The 19,698-nt window shown below is 55.0% G+C and overlaps 1 protein-coding gene across 2 annotated transcripts in view; it reads right to left on the bottom strand.

The window, feature by feature from the left end:
- Nucleotides 1-19,698, bottom strand: part of FOXP4 (forkhead box P4) — a 51,023-nt gene that overhangs the window by 20,903 nt on the left and 10,422 nt on the right. For both annotated transcript variants that reach the window (XM_033424052.2, XM_033424053.2), the window contains exon 2: nt 11,220-11,460. In XM_033424052.2, coding sequence (XP_033279943.2) covers nt 11,220-11,444 — 225 coding nt within the window. In that variant the 5' untranslated portion in view covers nt 11,445-11,460. The remainder of the gene's footprint in view (nt 1-11,219; nt 11,461-19,698) is intronic.

Below are 19,698 nucleotides of genomic sequence, written 5' to 3'. Positions count from 1 at the left end.
AGTTTGTCGAGCATCTACTATGTGTCAGGCACTTTACAGGCAAAATGTCACTTAATCCTCTCCTGGGAGGGTGTGAGGTAGGGATTATCAGTCCCATTTTGCAGATAAGGAAACGGAAGTTAAGTAATATGCCCAAGGTCACACAGCTAGGAAGCGCCAGAGCCAGGATTTGAGGCCAAGAAGCCTGGCTCCAAGGCCATCTGCCTTACTAGGCGGTCGGTCTGGGGGCTATGGGAGTAGCATTCACTCGGAGTCAGAGCACACGGTTGGGGGGATGAGGGTGGAGTCTCAGGGTCTGAGCGCTATGTGGCTTTATGAGTCAGGGCAGGAGGTCTGGGAGCAGGGCCTTGTGGCACTGGGGGAATTGGATCAAGTCCTGAAGGGAGTGTGTGAGCTATCAGTGAGTTACACTGACTGTAGTGGTCGGGGCTTGGAGGCCACGGTGGCTCAGACTGGACTCTCAGCTGGTGGGATCATGAGAATGGGAGATGCATGGAGTCTGCAGGAGCAGCCTCTCCGGCCAGGCAGTGGGCCTAGGAGGTGGGCGGACGAGCAGTGAGAGGTTGAGTAGGAGAGGTCAGGTAGGAGACAGAGGCCAGGAAGTTCTCTGTAAGGTCAGCCAAGCAAGCCCTCCATCCCCGGCCACTCCAGGTCAGTAAGGGGCTCAGAGGCAGGGGATGTGGGGATCTGTCCTGAATCCACATTTCAGGAGCACAAAATATACCCAGGTTCCTCAAAGATTTCCTTGGGGGCCAGAGCAGTTGTGTCCAGGCTTTTGACAGGGGGGCCTGGCATCAGGCAGACCTGGGTTTGAAGCCCAGTTGTGCCGCCTACCAGGTAGTGTGACCTTGGGCAAGTTATCCCCTATCTTTGTGTTCCAGTCTGCTCTGCAAAACTGGGCCACTACCTAACTCTGAAATACGTGCGGGTGGGGGTGGGGTGTTAAAGGACCAATGCTTGGCACTTGGTCAGCATTCGAGGAGCAACGGCTTCCTTCCCTCCCGTATCCTGAATCTCTCACCTCCTCCAGCCTCTCCCCAGCGCACCTATTAAAAGCAACAGGCCACCTGCGGCTTCCTCGCACATCAATCCACACACACTTGTCTGTCCTTACGTGGACTTCCACTCTCCTACCCACCGCGAGCACCACCAAGGCAGACCTATAAGGTGGGACACGGATGCACTCATAGCCCCCCACCCCGCCCCTCAGCAAACACTTAGGGGGCGCCCACTGTACACCAAGCTTATATACACACCCCCTTCGCAGTCCTTTCACTGAATAGCTGAGCCTCCCTGAGGCCTAAACCTAGTTTACCTTAGGACAGTACCTAAATACACCCTGGTGTATCTATGGGAGCGTGTCCCAGGGCAGACCTGGCGTCCAGATTGGCGTGCCCCTCACCAGCGCCCCAGATCCTAGGCCTCTTCCACACCCCTCCTCCCCAGGACCTCACACTGGGAGGAGTGGCCCGGGGTTGCTTCTCTTCAAGATTCACATCAGAAAGTAGAAATCTGACCTGAGTCAAGGGCTCTGAGAGGCTGTGGGAGGAGGTGCAGGGTGAAGAAGGGGAAGGAGGTGGCCAGCTGCTCATCCGGAAGGGGCCCTGCCTCTATGTGCCTCGTTTTTAGGGACCCCCCCCCACCCAGGTCTAATGACACGGGCTGGACAGATGCTCTCTGTCCTCCAAAGGTAGAGATGGGGTAGAGGGGTCAGAGATCAGGGGGCAAGGTGGGTGAAGAGGATGGCTCAGAGGGGCTGGCAGCTCAGGTGACCCAGAGGGGATGCTGGTCAGGGTGGGGGGAGGAAGCCCCCCCCACCCAATCCCTGGTGGGAAGAGGGGAGCCACAGGGGAGGGTTTTCCAGGGGAAGTTGGAGGGAGTCCCGAGCAGTCTCCTGGTGGGGGGAGTGGCCTGGGGGGCTGGATTCTCTCCCCACTGACTCACTTACTTGGTGGTCCCCTGGAGCATGAAATTACAAGATTTACAGGAAAAAAATGACAGGGCCTTGCAATCTCATTCCTGTGAGACCTCCCTGCGACAGGCCCCACCCCTCCCATCACTCTGAGCCTTTCCTCCCCCGTTAGGCCAGGTGACGGGATCAGGTGCGACTCTAGGCCTGGCCAGGTTGTCACCTCCTCTGACCTCCCACCCTTCCCCCCACACTCCTTCCTTCCGCTTCCTACGTGCCAGGGACGGTGCTAGGTGCTGGGGACACAGAGAAACAGAACTTGGCCCTGCCCCAGGGCTCAGGGCCTGTGCTGTGATGAGATGCCCGTCACAGACTGAGGTGGATGGAGATGGACACCAGCACCAGGGCCCAGACGAGGTGGCAACACTGACTGGAGGCTGGAAGGGCAGGCTCACCAAGTGGACAGAAGGGTGAAGGGTTCAGGGCGTTCCAGGCGCAGCGACCCTCATACCACAGACGACTGAAATAGCCGGTGAGTCTGGGGGCCTGGAAACCACTTGCAGGGACAGAAAATTGAGCTGTGTTGGAGGTCAGTAGCCAGAGAGGCTGGAGGAGCCCAAGGGGTCTGCTCCTCTAGGCACTTCATTCATTCATCCTTCACTCATTCCTTCATTCACTTTCATGGCCACCCACCTCAAACTGGCTTGGAGAAGAAGGGGAGGTGACAGTGGGCAGCACACGCTCATTTCATGGACTTTGCTTACAGCCCAGCCTTGACCCAATTAGGGACTTCGTACCACCTAAAGATCACCCTATAGGTGCCCAGGGGTGAGGGTGATGGGCAGACCCTGGGTTTGGGGCCCAATCTCCCCTCCCCAGATGGCCTGGACATGTCACTGACTGCTCAGTGCCCTGTAATGCTACGCCATCCCCCACCCCCATCTGGACCCCTAGCCAGGGATGGTGCTCTGGGAGGAGGGGCGGGGGAGGCCCTCTGGCCTAGGATGTCCTCCTCCAGGGTGGTCACCCAAGGGATCAGGTAGGTCTAAGACTTTCTAAAGCCCCGAGTCACAGTCGCCGCTCTGGCACACCAGGCATGTGTCTGCACTGCCTGCCGTGGCTGGGGCCTGATACACGGGGTTCAGTTTCTCTTCCTTGTGGGCCAGATACAGCTTTGAGTAGGAAGAGGCATTGAGAATCCCACCGGGGAGAAGGCATGGGGGTGGCTCAGGGCAGAATGGGAAATTGGGAGCCGTTTGGCCTTTTATACCATATTTTCCTGCTCCCTCCACCCCTCAGACTGAAAACCAAATGCCCAGCTCTGTGGTTTGGGGAATGAAGCCTAGTTTTCCTCTAAAGGAAGCAGTACTGGTCCATTTGGGGCCTGGACCCTGGTCAAAGGGATCTGGGTCCAAATCCTGGCTCCACCAAATACTGAGTGACCTTGGGTAAGTCACATCACTGCTCTGAGCCTCAGTTTCTTCCTGTGTAAAATGGGAATAACCCTGTAGTCAGCTCACAGGTTTGCTGTGAAGAACACATGTGACAGTGTACACGGAGTACTCAGCACAGTGCTGGCAGTGGGTCCTGGATGGACATTAACTCTTGTGATTGTGATTATTGATCTTTCACCTGCCCAGGCAGCTCCTGATCATCTGTCCAGTGCCACCCAGAAGGACTTGTTAACCAAGCCCTTTTCCATCTACACCCCCCCCATTCCCCCTCAAGCCTAAGAACTCAGTCTCGCTAATGAAGCCGAACTCTCCTCCCCCAACCGCCCATTCAGAAGTCATTAGCAGGAGCTTCACAATTAGGAACAAATGGCTTATAACGGATGGCATCCAGGGAGGGCGGCAGGGTTGGAGGGGAATGAAGCTAGTGCTTTGAGGGCAACAGGGAGCTGCTATGAAAAGAAAAATAAGTCTTGGGGCAGATGCATCTCTCATCTGCAGGATGAGACTACACCCTCATTTCTGTCTTGGAGAATTTGGGGGAGGACCAGCATCCTCTCTGTGGAGGCCAGGTGCAGGGCTGTTTACTGGTTCTTTCTCCAGGCTGGAGGATTCCAGGTCTGTGTCGGGGTCCCAGCCTTACTCTGTGCGTCTGGGAGGGCGGGGACGTGGTGCTCAGGGAGAGACAAGACGAAGGGCTGAACTTTGAAAACAGAGAAGCAGAGTCACGCAGGTCACAGACCTGGTGAGCTGGAGTGTTAGAGGGTATCTAGTCTAGTGTTTTCCCAATTGCTGGTCGTGAGCTAATGGCGGGTCATACAATATCAATTTAGAAGGTCAAAAAAAATAGGAAAAAATACACACACACAAACACACACACACACGAAAACATCAGAGTTACTAGGTAAGCATACGCATTGTTTTGTGAAACTCTTGTGTGCTGCCACTCCAAATAAAAGGCATTGCTTACGGCAGATCTCCAGCAAAAAGGTCTGTGAAACACTTATCTAGTTCACTTTATCGATAAGGAAACGGAGATCCGAAGAGGGGCAGTAAAGCGCCCCAAAGTCACACAGCGGCAGAAGCAGAACCTGAGTCCCCCTGGGCCTGACACGGGGCTCTGCACAGGGACGAGGAGCCAGGAGCTGGGCAGACAGGATGGAGGAACCCCCGCCCCAGCAAACTCTGGTCTAATCCCGATGGTGGTAAAGAGGAACCAAAATAAACAAAACCCAAACTTCTTTTGTCTGCATCTCGCTAATTTTGGCAAAACTGGGATCTCAACTGTCTTGATAATTTCAACTGGGAGCTGGCTCCATTTAGGGGAAGGGGCCCTAGAAGGGTGTGTGGTGGGCCGGCCCACCCCAAACCTGAAAAGCCCTCCCAGGAAGGCCCATCACCTGCCCCCCACCCCCCCGGAATAGGACTTTTGATTCATTTATCTATAATTCAGCGAGTATTTGTGAAGCCCCACAGGGCACTCACACGGTCCTAGACACTGGGGACATGGCGTATTTGCTTTAATGGAGCTCACGTTCTAATGGGATGAGACAGACCCTACAACGAAGCGAAGCGAGCTGTGAGATGGTGGCCAGCGTTACGCAGAGGACGGCTGGCTGGTTACTTAGCTTGTGTGGCCAGGGAAGGCCTCTCCGAGGATGCATTTAGGATGAGGGGGCTACTCTTTCAGGGGAGGGTAGTCACGGTTGGAAGGAGCTGGTGCAAGAGCCCGGAGGTGGGCATATAAGGTTGGAGCATCACGAACCAAAAAGGCCAGTGTGGCCAAGCTGAGCGGCCTGAGAAGAAGTCCCAGGGGTCAGCAGCGGCCACATCACTGGGACGATGGCTTTTTATTGCCTTCTACACTCAAGGAAAAATTGCTGGAGGATTTTAAGCAGGATACAATCTCTGAGAGGAGATACCTAACCCACTGCTAGTAAACAGTAGGTACCTAATAAGTATTTGTTGACTTGAATTAAACAGGAAATGTCTCTCCATCTACCCCTTGAAATACAAGTCCTCTGGGACCAGAGTGTGGAGGGAAGGGGTGCAGGGAGAAGGGTCAGGGGCCCCCACCACTAAGGGTGCTGACCTGGGGAGATCCAGGTTCTCCACCAGCCAGGCTCTATCCTCCAGCAAAGAGACATAAAAATGAAATTACAGAGAAGGGGGGCAAGGAGGATGGGGGAGAGGAGACCATAAAACCCCCGAAGTGATTCTACACCTTTTTCCCTTGGAAAAAAAAAAAAAGCTTTTTGGAAAAGGCTGTAAATTTTTTTTACACCAACCTCGTAAAAATGACATCGGCGCATTCTCAAATTAGAACCATTAAAATGAAAACCAGCAACGCGCAGATACAGACAGGCCCACGTGGGTGGGAGATGCACAGACCGGTTTTAGGACCCCTTCACCGCCAAGCGAGCGTCTTGAGAATGCCTCCTCTCCACAGAACAGAATTAACAAATGAACCCAACAGTGCCCCAAAGGGCAAGGCCCTCCCCAGAGGCTCCTTCCTTCCCTCCTTTCAGGCCCCCAGTGGGGAGCAGCCCCAGGCCCATCCAGCCCCTCTGGGCCCAAACCGGCTCCACCAGAAAGGTCCAGCAGTGGCATCTGGGAAGGACCTGAAATAGTGCGGGGCAGTCGCGGGATGGTGGTGCTTCCCCTCAGAGAGACTCCTCCCAGATGCGTCCCAGTAACTGGAGTTCTCCAGAAGGAGTTCTATTCCCAGGCCTGGGTTCAGCGCCACCCTCACGCTAGCCGTTCCGCAGGGGCTGTAAGTGTGGGGTTTAGAGTGGGGACTGTGGGGGCATGCAGTTCCCTCCCCACTGACTCCCACAGGGGCTCCTCAGAATGAAGGGGCTCCAGTAGGAGAAAACCTAGCTCACCTGCGGAAACACTCACCCCCTTTCCCCAATTCTCCCCAGTCCCCAAACTCCTATCAGTAAGTACAAGAACTCTGGTAATAAAAAGGGGGTGAGAGAGGGAAAAAAGAGGGGGTGTCAGAATTCCACAGCAGAAGGGAAACCTGGGAGCACAGTGGACTTGCTCTTCCCTAGTCCCAAGGAAACAGGGGCCTGAGCAGCCCTTTCCCAGGCCCCAGGCCCTCTCCTTGACCTTTCTCTCCCCTCTTAGGGAAACTTCCTTTTTTGTTGGAATAGGGGGCAGACACACAAAACAGGGTGGCCTTTGGTTTAGTAACCCAGGAAGAGTAAGAGAAGGGGGGTTACGGGTTTCCCTCGTGGCGCAGTGGTTGAGAGTCCGTCTGCCGATGCAGGGGACGCAGGTTCGTGCCCCGATCCGGGAGGATCCCACATGCCGCGGAGCGGCTGGGCCCGTGGGCCATGGCCGCTGGGCCTGCGCATCCGGAGCCTGTGCTCCGCAGCAGGAGAGGCCACAGCAGTGAGAAGCCCGCGTACCACAAAAAAAAAAAAAAAAAGAGAGAAGGGGGGTTAGGTCCTCTCCCCTGAGGCATCCTCTCAGGACCCTGCCTGTCACCTTACTACCCGGGCCCACCTCTCACCTGCTCTGTTCCCAAGCAGGAGGGAGAGGTCGGTCGTTTCTAACACTACCCCACAACGGTCCCGGGTCAGGGACCTCACCCACGGGAACTTTCTAAGTCTCGCCTCTGAGGAGTTCGGGTCCCAGCTCTCCCTCCAGGCCCCCAGTACTTCCTGGGAAGGGGCTCATTCTACAGAAAGAAGAGGGGAGTTTGGAGGGTGTAGGACTAGAGATGAAGGAGCAGAATCTGGGGCAGGAGGGTGGGAGTCCCAAAGACTGAAGAAATGGGCCCCAGACCTGAAGACGAAACGCGTGTGTGAGGTGTCTGGGCTAATTCACCTCTGAAGCCTCCCCTTTCCACCCCATCCCCCTAGAGGAGAGCCAGATGGGGGAGGAGAACAAAAATCTCTTCCATTCTTCTTTCCCCAGCTCCCTGACACTCCCCTCGCTCCATCTCTATGGAGGGGGGTGAGTTAAAAGCCCATGAATGTGCAGAGCCCCCAAACCATTTTGAATCTCCTCACAGGATGTGAACAGGGTGGGATTTGGCCCCAGTTGCCAAGGCAACTGCGGTGGGAGTTCCCAGACGCTAGGCAACCCTCCTGTGACCCCCGCTGACCTGTCACCCCCGCAACCAGAAGACAATAGGAGTGCAGGCTCCGGAGGCCCAGGACGCCTTTCAGCTCAGCCGCAGAGCCGGCAGCCCTGCCCGCCCCCACTGTCTGGCCCAGTCCTCCTGGCCCCAAGTCCAGCGAGCATCCAGCCTGGTCCCCAAAACCTCCCCAGGCCCTCACCTCCCCGAGCTGGCACACACTTCTCCCAGCCCTGGCTGCCCCCCATCAGGGATATTTGTGGAGTCTATGGGGAAAGCCCTACACACTGGGAACATTTTCATACAGGTGAAATTAGATTAGGAGAAAATGCAGGGGCGACCTTCAAAGAAAAAAGCCATCCTAGAGGGGAAATGTGCGGCCGGGGGCCACTGAGGAAGGAGACTTTGTCTTGGTGAAGGAAGGGAGGGGGTTGGCGGGCAGCTGGCACGCCTGTTCGGTTCAAGGCATTCTTTAACAGCAGCTGGGGATCACCAACTCCAGCGGGCCAGCAGGGTGCCAGGTGCAAAATAAGGTTCGATGCGTGTTTGCTGAGTGAATGCACGCTCCAGGGCCCACAGCGCTCTCCTCTCCACGCTTCCTTCTCAGGGGTGAGTCTCCAGGAGACTGGAGACCAGATGAAAGCCCCAAGGACAGAGTGGAGGCGGTGTGGCTCTGTCACTCACCAAAAAGAGGGCTGGGAGGAGGGAGCGGGAAGCTGGGGCCTTGACTGCTGAAATGGGGCAGCCAGAGGGGGACCCTCTCTCCAGTCAGACAGAGCCTGGCAGCTGAGCCCTGTCTCCCCTACCCCGCCTCTGTTTAAACAAGCTCCCGGCCTGCTGTTGCATGGAAACAGGCGCCTGCTCTTGTTCCAAAGTGACGTGGCTGCCCTCTTCAGCACTGTTTGTTTCAGCCTAAAGTCCTGTCACCAGCCTGACTTCTGACTCGCCCTGTTTATCTCTCTCTCTCCTTTGTCAACTCATTACTCCCAAAGGCCAAGACTGCATTTCCAGGGCTTGTTTATCCAGAGCAGAGGGGCAGGGACTAACAGACCAACCGACAGACGGACAAAGAGGAGCCGCGGAGGCACGAGGAGGAGGGATCCGGGCGCTGCCCGAAGACCCACTCACACCCTCTGCCTCTGGAGTGGCCACTTAGAGCCAGGGGCCATTGCTGCTTTTGTTGGTTTGTTTTAAGAGCGCTTTTAGATTGGGAGTGGAGTGCTCTCACTCACTCACCAGCCGTGGTTAATTTAGCACCTACTAGGCGCCAGGCCTTGCTGCCTCCATTTCCCTCAGGGGACTGTGAGTGTGGTGGGAGCTGAGCCCTGCACTAGGAACCGGGAGACCTGAGATCTAGCCTTTCCTGTGTCACCTGGACAAGTCAGTGCTACCTCTGGCTGCCCCCTCATTGTGATATGGGAATAATAACACCCATCTCCCCAGGACGGTGAAGCAATTAAAGACCCAAAGCACCAAACAGAGGTAAGGTGTTTGTCCTCAAAGGACTTCCTGGTGGGGGTCGAGGAGGAGGGGGCACTCGCTGGGCCACGGCCCTCTTTCCTACATTCACTCTACCCCACAAACAGAGACACTTGTTGGGGGGGGACCAGAAAGTGTTACCCTCAAGCTCCCCCCAAAACCTCGCTCATATATTGGAGGGAGAAGGACAGCCCACAGGCTGTTTCCTTTTAATTGAAAATTTTGTAATTTTAATTTTGCAGGGTTCTTTTCATAGTTTGGAGCCAAGAAAACCTTTTTTAAGTCTCAAATATTTTCCTTGGCCCCAGGCACTACGCCCATAGTGAGCCCAAATGGATAAAACAGCCCTCCCTCCGCCCGCCTCCAAATCTCCACCCCAGTTTATTTGTGAAACAGATATAGGATTTTCCAGGACTTTGGGATATTCACCAAAACAAACAGGGATAACTGGAACGTGGAATATAGATGGTAGAACGTGGCCTGAGCGCAACGCAGAACAGAGAAACCTGATCGGTACAGACAGTTCTGTCCCTCCCCACCCCACACCTCTCCCCACTTATCCTGATATCTGTGTTCAGTCTTCTCTTTAAATAATTTTTTTCAAGAAACTTTCCAGTTTCAGTATTCCTCCCAGCCCTCCCCCGACATTCAAAATTTTTCACAGCTCTCTCTGCATAGAGGTGCAGGAGGGGAAGAGTTTTCACCCATACAAAATGGGTGGCCTTAGAGATTTCTGGTGGGCTGTGTTCTGTTATTATTTTGATGAAGGGCAGGGTTCTGCCCTTTGACCTTCTGTCTCCCGCAGGTGGTACAGATTCTGTGGGTCTCTTCCCCAGAGAACCTGTTTAGGAGGGCTTGGGAGATACCAGCAAACTCCCAAAGACCATCTCCCTGGAGAAAGGAGACAGGCCCTTACTGCTCAAGTTTCCACTGTTTGCAAGAGGAAGGAATTTTTTAAAGTCCTCAATTCTGTTCGCATCCGTACTGACCAGGGATCTTACACCCAAACTGCATCTGATCCTAACAACCCCCGTACTTTAGGTGCCGAGAGGTAAGGGAAGCCCAGGACTGGCCAAGGTTGACAGCTGGGAAGGGGCAGGCTGGGGCTTAACCTGGGTTTGTTCAGTTCCTGCATCAGTGCTGGCTGACCAGCCCAGCGCAGAGCGCGGGGCCGGGCTTCTGACGGTGCTGCTTCCAGTCTGACCTCTAGCTTCAAGAAGTGTGGTGGTAAAGGGCCCCTTAGGGGCTATGGAGTCGGGGAAGGAGCCCCAGGGCAAACCTGGGAGAGAGCATGAGGGCGATGTGGGTACACACACCTGTGTGCACGAGGCGGGGGTGGGGTACGGGCAGGGAGGAACATGCAGTACCCGAATTTTCCACATTCCCAGCAGAGCCCCCAAGGGGCAATGCCACCAGCAGTGATTCGAGGAGCAAAGTCAAATAAGAGGAGCATCCCAAGGCCAGGGCTGGCTGGGCCGGTTCTCCTGAACTTGTCAAGCACGATTCTCCCTTTTTCCCCGGGGTGGGGCCAGGACCTGGGGCCCCTGCTCTGTCATAAGCCAGCTAGGCTTCCCCACCCGCTAAGGCCTCTGGATCCTCAGAGAGGCTGGTCTTGGACTCCTGAACTCTGCAGTTTAGGGTGGGAATGATGAAGGGGAAGAGGGCGGGGGACGCAGACAGGGCTTCCAGTCTGAGCACTGAAAATGGAGGCCTGCCTCTGCCTACTGCTCTGGACCTTTTCCCAGCTGCCTTGACCCTTGGTGCCTGGAAGTTTAATCTCACAGCTAGCCTGCATCAGGGGCCCAGGCAGAGGTGGAGGTGGCGAACATTTCATAATACAAATAAAATGAAGATACCACTGTGCACAGCCCCCCTCCCCCAAAGAGCACACACCTAGAGCAGGGTCTCCCTACCCCAACCCTGTTTGTTAACTTAGCAGGGGTGCGGGAGGAGAGCCCAGGCGCCCACCCACGCAAGACGCACACCCTCAAGCCTGCTGCCCAGGCGTCTGTCTGCCCTTGTGGGCATTTCTGAGGCTGTTCTAAGGTCCATGATCTCAGGGCGCCCAGCCCCACTTCTCTTTCTGGGAGGGCTGCTCTCCCCCTGCCTTACTGACCACTCGAATGGGAGCGCACACAGGGGGTCCCTGCAGGCTGGACCTTCTCAAGAATGTTAAAGTGAGGCTGCATGGCAGGGAGCGGTGGCCCCCAGGTGGCCAGGGTGTAGTCGGAAGAGGCCTGGCGCCCCTCTCCCCTCTCCTGGGTTGCTGGGGAGAGGCACCAGCGCCTACCTGTTGCTGCTGGAAGTGGAGCAGCTCCGCAGGGCTCATCTCGCCGTTGCTGTCTGGGCCCGCGGCCGCATCCCTGCCTGCGCTGCCTCCGGCGGGGGCCCCGCCACCACTGCCGCCGCCGCCGCCGCCGCCGCCGCCGCCATCCGCCTGCCCGGAGAGGCTGCCCACGCCGTTCTGACCAGACGGAGCCGACCTGATTGTCTCCGAGGCGGATTCCACCATCATGTCGCTCTAGCGGGACCTGGAGGGGGAGGAGAGACACGGGGGAGGGGCTGAGGCTGGACAGGCAGGGCGGGTTCCACCCGGGGAAGCAGGCGGTGCCCCTCAACACCCCATCCCCAAACGACACAACCCCCACCAAGTCCTGGGGCGGCTTCTCCCTCTCAGCTTCCTGGAGGCTGATCCTGGGACCCCTGTTGCGGTGCAGACTCTCCCTCCTAAGGTCACCCTCCGCCCCAGGCAAGGGCAGCTCCAGACTGAATTGGAGGCCGCCCCGTTGCCCCCCTCCCCCACATTTCCTCGAGGAGGCGCTACCCCCCAACCCCCCCCACACCCAAACCGGTTCAGGCCTCTCCCTCCAGGCTAGTGTGTAGGGCAGAACGGGGGGGGGGGGGGGGGTCCTGCAAGGACTTGAAAGCAGGTGAGCTAGTCCCCAGAACCACCATATTGCCCCCCTCCCCGACCCGCCCCCACCCACATGCACCTGTGATGGCCTTTGTGTTTGTTCCCCCCTAGATGGGGAGTTCCCCCGCTAGATGGGGAGTTCCCCAAGAGCAGGGCCTCCTTCCCGCACGCCCCCCCCCCAACACACACAGCAAAAGCCGCTGCCATTTTCCCAGCAACTATTGGGTGCCAGACCCTCTGCTGGGCCTGGAGCTGTGCAGCGAAGGCAGCTGGTGGTCCGACTTCTCTGACCTTCCATTCTAAGGCCTTCAGACCAGCACCTGGCCCAAAGCAGACACTCAATATTTACTATCTCTACAGGCAGCAAGATCCCTTCTCACAAGAATTGTGGGAGAATAGTTTTTTGGGGGTTTTAAAAAATGTATTTATTTATTTTGGGCTGCGTTGGGTCTTCGTTACTGCACAAGGGCTTTCTCTAGTTGCGGAGAGTTGGGGCTACTCTTTGTTGCGGTGCGCAGGCTTCTCATTGCAGTGGCTTCTCTTGCTGCGGAGCACGGGCTCTAGGTGTGCGGGCTTCAGTAGTTGTGGCACGTGGGCTCAGTAGTTGTGGTGCACGGGCTTAGTTGCTCCACAGCGTGTGGAATCTTCCTGGACCAGGGCTCAAACCTGTGTCCCCTGCATTGGCAGGTGGATTCTTAGCCACTGCGCCACCAGGGAAGTCCCAGGAGATAGTTATTATCATCTTGATTTTACAGATGGGAAACTGAGGGTCCAGACAGTCAGAGGATTTACCCAAGGCAGAGTCAAGGCCTGAATCCTGTATCTTCCCCCATCTCCCCCAACTGCCTCTCAAGAGTGGCTGAAACATGCTCAGAAAGAGAGAGGGTATGACTGGGATGGTTATGGTTAGCGAGGAGGAGGCCTGGGTTTCCTTCTGCAACTCACGGAGGCTGTACGATCTCAGGGGCTCGTACACAGACTACGAAGCAGATGGGGGACTTCAGTATGCAGAGCTGTTCTCAAAGTCTGGGGTCTCCAGCTATCGTCAGATTCACAGCCCCCTGAGAGGAACAAAAGCTTCAGCCAAACAGGACACAGTTGGTATTCCCCACGGAGCTTTGACAGAAGTCTTAAACTCCCTAAACCTCAGTTTCTTTGTTTGTATAAGTAATTACTCCAAGCCTCTCAGATCCTGTGAGGAGTAAATAAAATAGCACATGCAAACCACCTGGCAGAGTAAGCGCCAATAATGATGTGCCCCTTCTTCACCTGCCCTATTTGTAAGGGTGAACACCCTGGGCTCAGAGAGGTCAAAGACTTGGCCCAGATCACACAGCGATCGGGCTGGAAGCCAGCCAGCGTTCTTTCCTCCCTTCTTGGTTACCTTTCGGCCTTGGCAGACCCCACAACCACACGGTGTCCCTGACCCAATATATAGGTGCAGGAGGGCCTTAATAGAGAAACTGCTGGAAGGATTATTTCCCGAGTTCCTTCTCCGAGGTGGCAGCTCCCCAATTCTCCTTCACTCTGGAAGAACTCTTTCTCCTCACTCTGTTGGGTCACTTGCTGTTTTTGTCCCTGCTATCAGCAGAGTGGGGAAGATAGCGAGAGTATCTAGGTGTGCGTGGGGGGTTGGGGGGACAGAGCGCTGTGAAAGGCCCGTGGGGAGGCCACTAGTTCACGGGTATGCCATATCGCCCTGCTCTTGTGACTCTAGGTGTCTGTCCCAGTGGACCTGTGTGGCCTCCTGGGTGACCCTGTGCTGCTGGAGTTTGTGCATTTCTCTGTGTTCCCAAGGCCTTGTTGCTCCCCCACCCGCCAGCTGCTGTTCCCAATCCTGGGTTCTGCGAGGAGCTGGGCTAGGGGCAAGGGCACGGTTGGGGGCAACGGTTCAGAAGAGACTGAGCACTTGGTCTCTGGCCTTAATGGTCGTGTCAGCCCCAGGGCCAGTAGGTACCAAATGACGGATGGGGTGGGCACCGTCCTCCATCCGCCAGAGCACAGGGCTCCAGCCCCTCCCCACAACCGCCCACCCGGACCCCTCCCGGCAGCCCACAGAGCACCTTCCCTCACTCAGGCCTGGGCCCCAGCTACACGAGGGGGATGGGGAGATAGCAGGGGCCGCTCTGCTCTCCCTCTGCCTGACCCTGGCCCTGCTGGGGGTGGAGAGCAGCTGCCTGCCCCGATTCCAAGTCTACTTCCCTGAGATCTGAAAACTCCTGGGCCCCAGGGGACAAAGACCAGCGCCTCAGGGGTGTGTGTGCACAGGAGAAAGGAGAGAGAATCCAGCAGTTTCTTCTTGGGGTAAGGGAGAGTGCCCCCTTCCAACATTCACACACACCATAAAGTTGCTCAGACAGCAAGTTTGGAAAAGGGAGAAAAAAGGAAGGAGGACGCAAACAGAGGTGCCCTTCTCTTTTCTTTTTATTGGGGGGGGCGACAGAGCGACACCCAGTGAACAACGTAATTGCTGCAATGTGGCTGTAATAACAGCTATTCAAGGGCCGGATCATTCATATTAAACAGGGTGAAGCCAGCCTCTCATCTGCATGCTTGAGATTATATGCATTTGAAAAGTCATTTCCGCAGGCTGTACGAACGGCATTAATTCCCACGTGGCGCGCTGCTCTGCCCCCTCCCGGGGCCTTCACCTCCTTCCAGGCTCGCGCCTGCCTGTCCACCAATACCAATCCAAACCTGCAGGTGGGTGCTCCCAGGACTCTCCTCACCTCTGTCCTGAGACACCTGTCCTCCTGAGGAGGAGCACAGCGGCAGCCTCAAGCCTCCTTGCCTGTCTCTCTGCAGGTGTTGCAACAGCACCGCGGTGCTCCCTGCACTGTGGGTGAGCAGGCTCTGCGTGCCTGGCGCCCGGCCACGTAGGGATGGGGGGGGTGGAGTGGGGTACTGGAGGCAGGCCTTGATATCCATGCCCTGCACCCACCACAAGGGTGCGGGCTGGAGGGGGGAAAGGCATAGTCCGTGGGAGCCTGGACTCTGGCTAGAGAAGGCAGGGGACTGGGTGTCAGGGGGCCTGAGCTCAGTCACAACCAGCTGCGACTTCTCTGTCCTCCTCCTTCTCTGGGCCTCCATTTCCCCATCCCTACATGGAGAGGTGGTCTTGAAGGTCTCTTCTGACTTGGAAGCTCGAGGAGGAAAAATCCCTAGTCAGTATGTACTCAAGAAGCCACCGTGTTCTAGCGGCTGGTGAGAGCCACCGAGGTTCCACTTGAATCACAGCTGTCCCTTTCCCAAAGGGAAATGTATGCCTCAAATTTCCCAATGGGGACCGGGGCTGCCTGCTCTGGTACCGAGGGGGACCCTCCAAGAGCCCCCTCCTCCATTCACTCCCACCCTTCCGCCTCTCTCCACACACTCCTATCCTGCCAATCCGCGCTCCCGCCCCAGGCACCCATTTCCTCAGCAAAGAGCTGCTGACTACCTGCAGAAGTGGAGAGGCGCTCTGGGAATGAGACCATCAGGTTTCAAGGGCCAGCTGTGTGACCTTGGGCAAGTCACTGGGCTCATACCAACAAGTAAGGAGAGGAAATTAGAAGGCCTTTCTAGGATTTGCTAAAATTGAGGCCCACCCCAGCCTTCCCTGCACCCTCTCCTACGCTGCCCTGGGAGCAGAGGCAGAGTCATTTCCTGTGCTCTAGGATTTTTTGTCTGGGGCGCTTGGTCCTGTCCTTGGGTAGGTCCTGGTCTTCCGTCTCTCAGGGTTCCCTTGGGGAGCCAGGGCACCTCGGAGCCTTTGGCCAGTACCCCGACGCTCCCGCAGACGACGCCGTCGAAAGGAAGGAAGGAAGGAAGGGAGGGAGGAAGGGAGGGAGGGAGGAAGAAAGGAAGCAAGCAAGCAAGCAAGCAGGGTCAAAGCCACAGCCGCCTCTTCCGCTCCGGGGGAGTCTGCGGGCCGCCGGGGGGGAGGGTGTGTGTGGGGGTCCCATTTCCCGAGGCTCCTGGCCCTTCGAAGAACGCGGGCTCGCAACGAGGGCCGCCTCAGAACGCGCCCGGGTCCGCCTCTGTCCCCTCCCTGGCCGGAAGTGACGAGTTCCACCTACCTTGGGGCCAAAGGGAGGACCCAAGGGCTAGGGTGCTTTCGGGGGAGGGGAAAAGGACGGGGGAGCCCCACACGCGTAGAAACTTTTTGTGCCTTTTCCGCGGGCCCATATGGTGTACGGAGTATTAATTACCGTAGCTTTTTAATTAACAATCGCTTAATCTGAGCCGTAACATTTGCCACGACACCCTACGCCTCGTTGCGAACCCGCGCCGCCCGCCCTGCCAACTCATCAATTAATTTTTATTGACGTTTTCTTCCCCAAACAGGCACAATACCAGGGTTTTCCAATTAACACCTCCGCGATCTCTAATTAGTGCAATTAACAGACTGATGGATGCCCGGAGTTTACCCGCGAGGGAGGGAGGAAGGGAAGGAGGGAAGGGGCGGGGCAGTCCCCAGCGCGCTCTCTCTCCCGGCGCGCGTCCCGCAGGGCGCACACGTGCATGCGCTCAGCCTGAGATGGGGCGCACCCCCAGCTCTTAGGGGAGCACGGCGGGTGGGGGCGTGACCACAGGTCACCTGTACCCAGAGCAATGGTGGTGATTTGAGTTGAAATAGCAGACACAGCCCTTTTGGAAACCTAGAACCTAGTTGGAGAGACAGCTGAAAGCCTGAGACTAGAAGTTGGGAAACTGGCTTCTAGCCCCAGCTCTATCACCAACTTGCTGTGTGACTTGGGCCAAGTTAGTTCTCCCCTTTTCTTCTCCGTATGATGGGGGAAACTAGACTAGATGTAACTACCAATTTATAATGCACACCCCTATCAACTTCCAAGAAAGACTGGGAAGCAGACTGCAATAAAAGATAAAGCTACTTAAAATAGAGTATCATGGGGTAGTAGGAAGGGAGAATAAATAGGCCAAGATCTTAAGCCAGAGGATCTCACACTTGAGTGCATCAGAATCACCTTGGAGGGCTTGTTAAAATACAGATTCCTGGGCCCCAGGCCTGGAGCTTCTGATTTTAGGTCTCTGGAATGAGCCTGAGAATTCATTTCTAAAAAGTTCCCAGGTGATGCTGATGCTGTCTGTCCAATACAACAGGGCTTCAACGATGAGCACTGGTTTTCGGTTATGAGCTTCCTGGTGGCCAAAACGAGATGATCTACCTCCAAGACCATTAATTCATTCAACATGGATTTAGTGCCCCATTAAGCTAAGCACTGAAGACCTATCTGCAGGAAACTGAAATTCGGTCCTGGACCCCTACAGGCTTACAAAACACAAACAAGCCAGTACAGGTGTCCTGGCTGCTTTGAGGGCAACTGGTAATAATGGAGGTCCTATTCCCCCTCCCTTTTTTTCCTGGGTAAACCTGGCATTTGCCTTTTCGAAAGTTTAGCCACTAGTGGAGTTATGGTCATGAACAAAGTCATTCTTCTCTCTCCTCTGACGCTGGCCAGGAAAATATTTCACCAGCAATGACCCTTCATCCATTCATTGGTTCAACGAATATTTAAGCACTTACCCATGTGCCAGGCTGTGTGTGTGCAGACCTGAAGAGAACAGGGCACAGGCTCTGCTCTCCTGGAGCTAATGTTCCCAGGAGGTGAGGCAGATGATAAATAAGGACACAAACAGATAAGCTCAAATAAAATAAATTCTATCAAATATGAGTGCAGGGAATAAACAGGGGTATCTAATTTACACGGGGACAGGGAAGGCTTCCTTTTAAAATGGCATCTATACTTAGAAAAGAATGAGCAGGTATGGGTCAGGTAAAGTGTACACTGAATGCAGGGGACCAGCATATGCAAACGCCCTTATTTTACAAGAGAAGTCACTGGCTTCAGACTTTCTTCGGAGCAAAACGTCTTTGAAATGGACACATTTCTAGATTATATAAAAAGACACCTAAGTGGGTACCACACAGAACAGAGCATGAGGATGCTCTTTATTTCCTTCTTTCTCTTTCTTTTCCTTTCTTTCTAGCTGTCCTGCTATCAGCTCTTACTTGTGTCAAGGGACGTAAAGCAGAGGGCTTTTCAGAGCAATGAGCACTGGCATTTCAAGTAACTTGGGATACTTCCCAATCTGTCATCCCAAGACCCAGGGATCCCCTTCCCCATTCAGCTCAGGCCCCAAAGGCCCACTGGCTTCAGGCCACCAGGTGAGGGAGGGCTCAGGCAGGAGCCACTTTGGGCCTCAGCCTTTCTTATCAGCCCCTCATTTGGCATCCTACCTGCTGACCCTGCTCTGATCTCTTATTACCTCTGTAATTAGAACATGAGCAGTGAGGTCACCATTCTGAGCCTTGGTTTCCTTGTTTACCATACGAAGCTAATGCCAATAACCCTTCCTTTCAGGGTTGCTGTGGTATCAAATAAAATACACTGCCAGAGAAGGTGTTCAGAGAAGGGTATTAACTACAGTTATGGGGACCCAGCAAGTCCAGATCCCATCCCCTCATCCTAGCCTTATGGTTTGGCATTTGAGGAAAGTGAGACAGAATCCAAGGGTTAGAATGTCTCTGTAGCTCCAAAATGGGTCCCCACACCAGAGCAGGGTGATGTGAGTCACATGACCACTTGGTTCTCTGATCAGCCCGGCAGTGTCTCTCCTCAAGCAGATGGGGCTGTCAGAGTTCCAGAACAAGCTCAAACCCTCTCCAGGCCCATGCCCTCCCTGTACTCGGGGACCCCCTTGTGTGGGTCAGAGGCTGGCACCCTCGGTTTTCTCCCTAAGACTCCCACTTCAGCCTGAGAGTCTCCCTAAATGACACACTAGGAGCTATCTGGTCCAACTTCAGGGACCATTCAAGGCCTCTTCTTGGCACAAAACTTCCAAGCCCAAGGAGCTAGTGCACGTGGCAGGGTGAGGACACATCTCTAAAAGGCTGCAGCAACCTCTGATGTGGAAGGGGACCCACCATCCTGGGCTGTCTGTTCCAGGTTCGCCCCCAAGTTTGTTTGTTTGTTTGTTTGTTTATTTATGGCTGCGTTGGGTCTTCGTTGCAGTGTGCGGGCTTCTCATGGCGGTGGCTTCTCTTGCTGCGGAGCAAGGGCTCTAGGTGCGTGGGCTTCAGTAGTTGTGGCTTGTGGGCTCTAGAGCACAGGTTCAGTAGTTGTAGCACACAGGCTTAGTTGCTCTGTGGCATGTGGGATCTTCCTGGACCAGGGATCGAACCCGTGTCCCCTGCGTTGGCAGGCGGATTCTTAGCCACCGTGCCACCAGGGAAGTCCTCTCCCCCAAATTTCAATAACTTTATTTTCTAATCATAAAAGTAAGACGTCCTGGTAGAAAAGTATGAAGAAAAAGTAAGGAGACTTATAAGTACCTTATAAGATCCTTTTGGGATCCACCCCTTCCAGTCTCATCCATTTTCGCCCTCTTTGGGCATATAAACATGTAAAACGTGAGCTTGGGCTCATAATCTGTACATGGTTTGAATTTTTCTGTTTTCCCACTCACCACTTATGGTCATAACCATTTCCACATGACATCAAATATTTTAATTAACAGTTTTCAGTGGTCACAGAGTCGTTTGAATGGGCTGTGTGTTCCAGAATTTATTTAGCAAATCCCCTAAAGCTGGACATCCAGGCTGCTGCCTATGTTTTCACTATGACACTGTAATAAACACCCTCATGTGAACAGAATATTCTCCATTTCTAGTTGCTTAGGATACAGGTTTAGGTGGAATTGCATATATTTAAGGCTCTTGATACATCTATTCCTTAACTGATGCCCATAAAATGTGTGCTGACTTTGCCCTACCTTCAGCAATGCACCCCTGTCCCAGAGGACTCACAAGGTTTTTTTTTTAAGCTATCTTCCTCCATTCTCCTCAGCTCCT

Source organism: Orcinus orca, chromosome 10 (genome assembly GCF_937001465.1).
Source record: "Orcinus orca chromosome 10, mOrcOrc1.1, whole genome shotgun sequence".
Classification (NCBI taxonomy): domain Eukaryota; kingdom Metazoa; phylum Chordata; class Mammalia; order Artiodactyla; family Delphinidae; genus Orcinus; species Orcinus orca.
The sequence above is the reverse complement of the archived record's forward strand: the minus strand, read 5'-3'. Positions and strand labels throughout refer to the sequence as shown.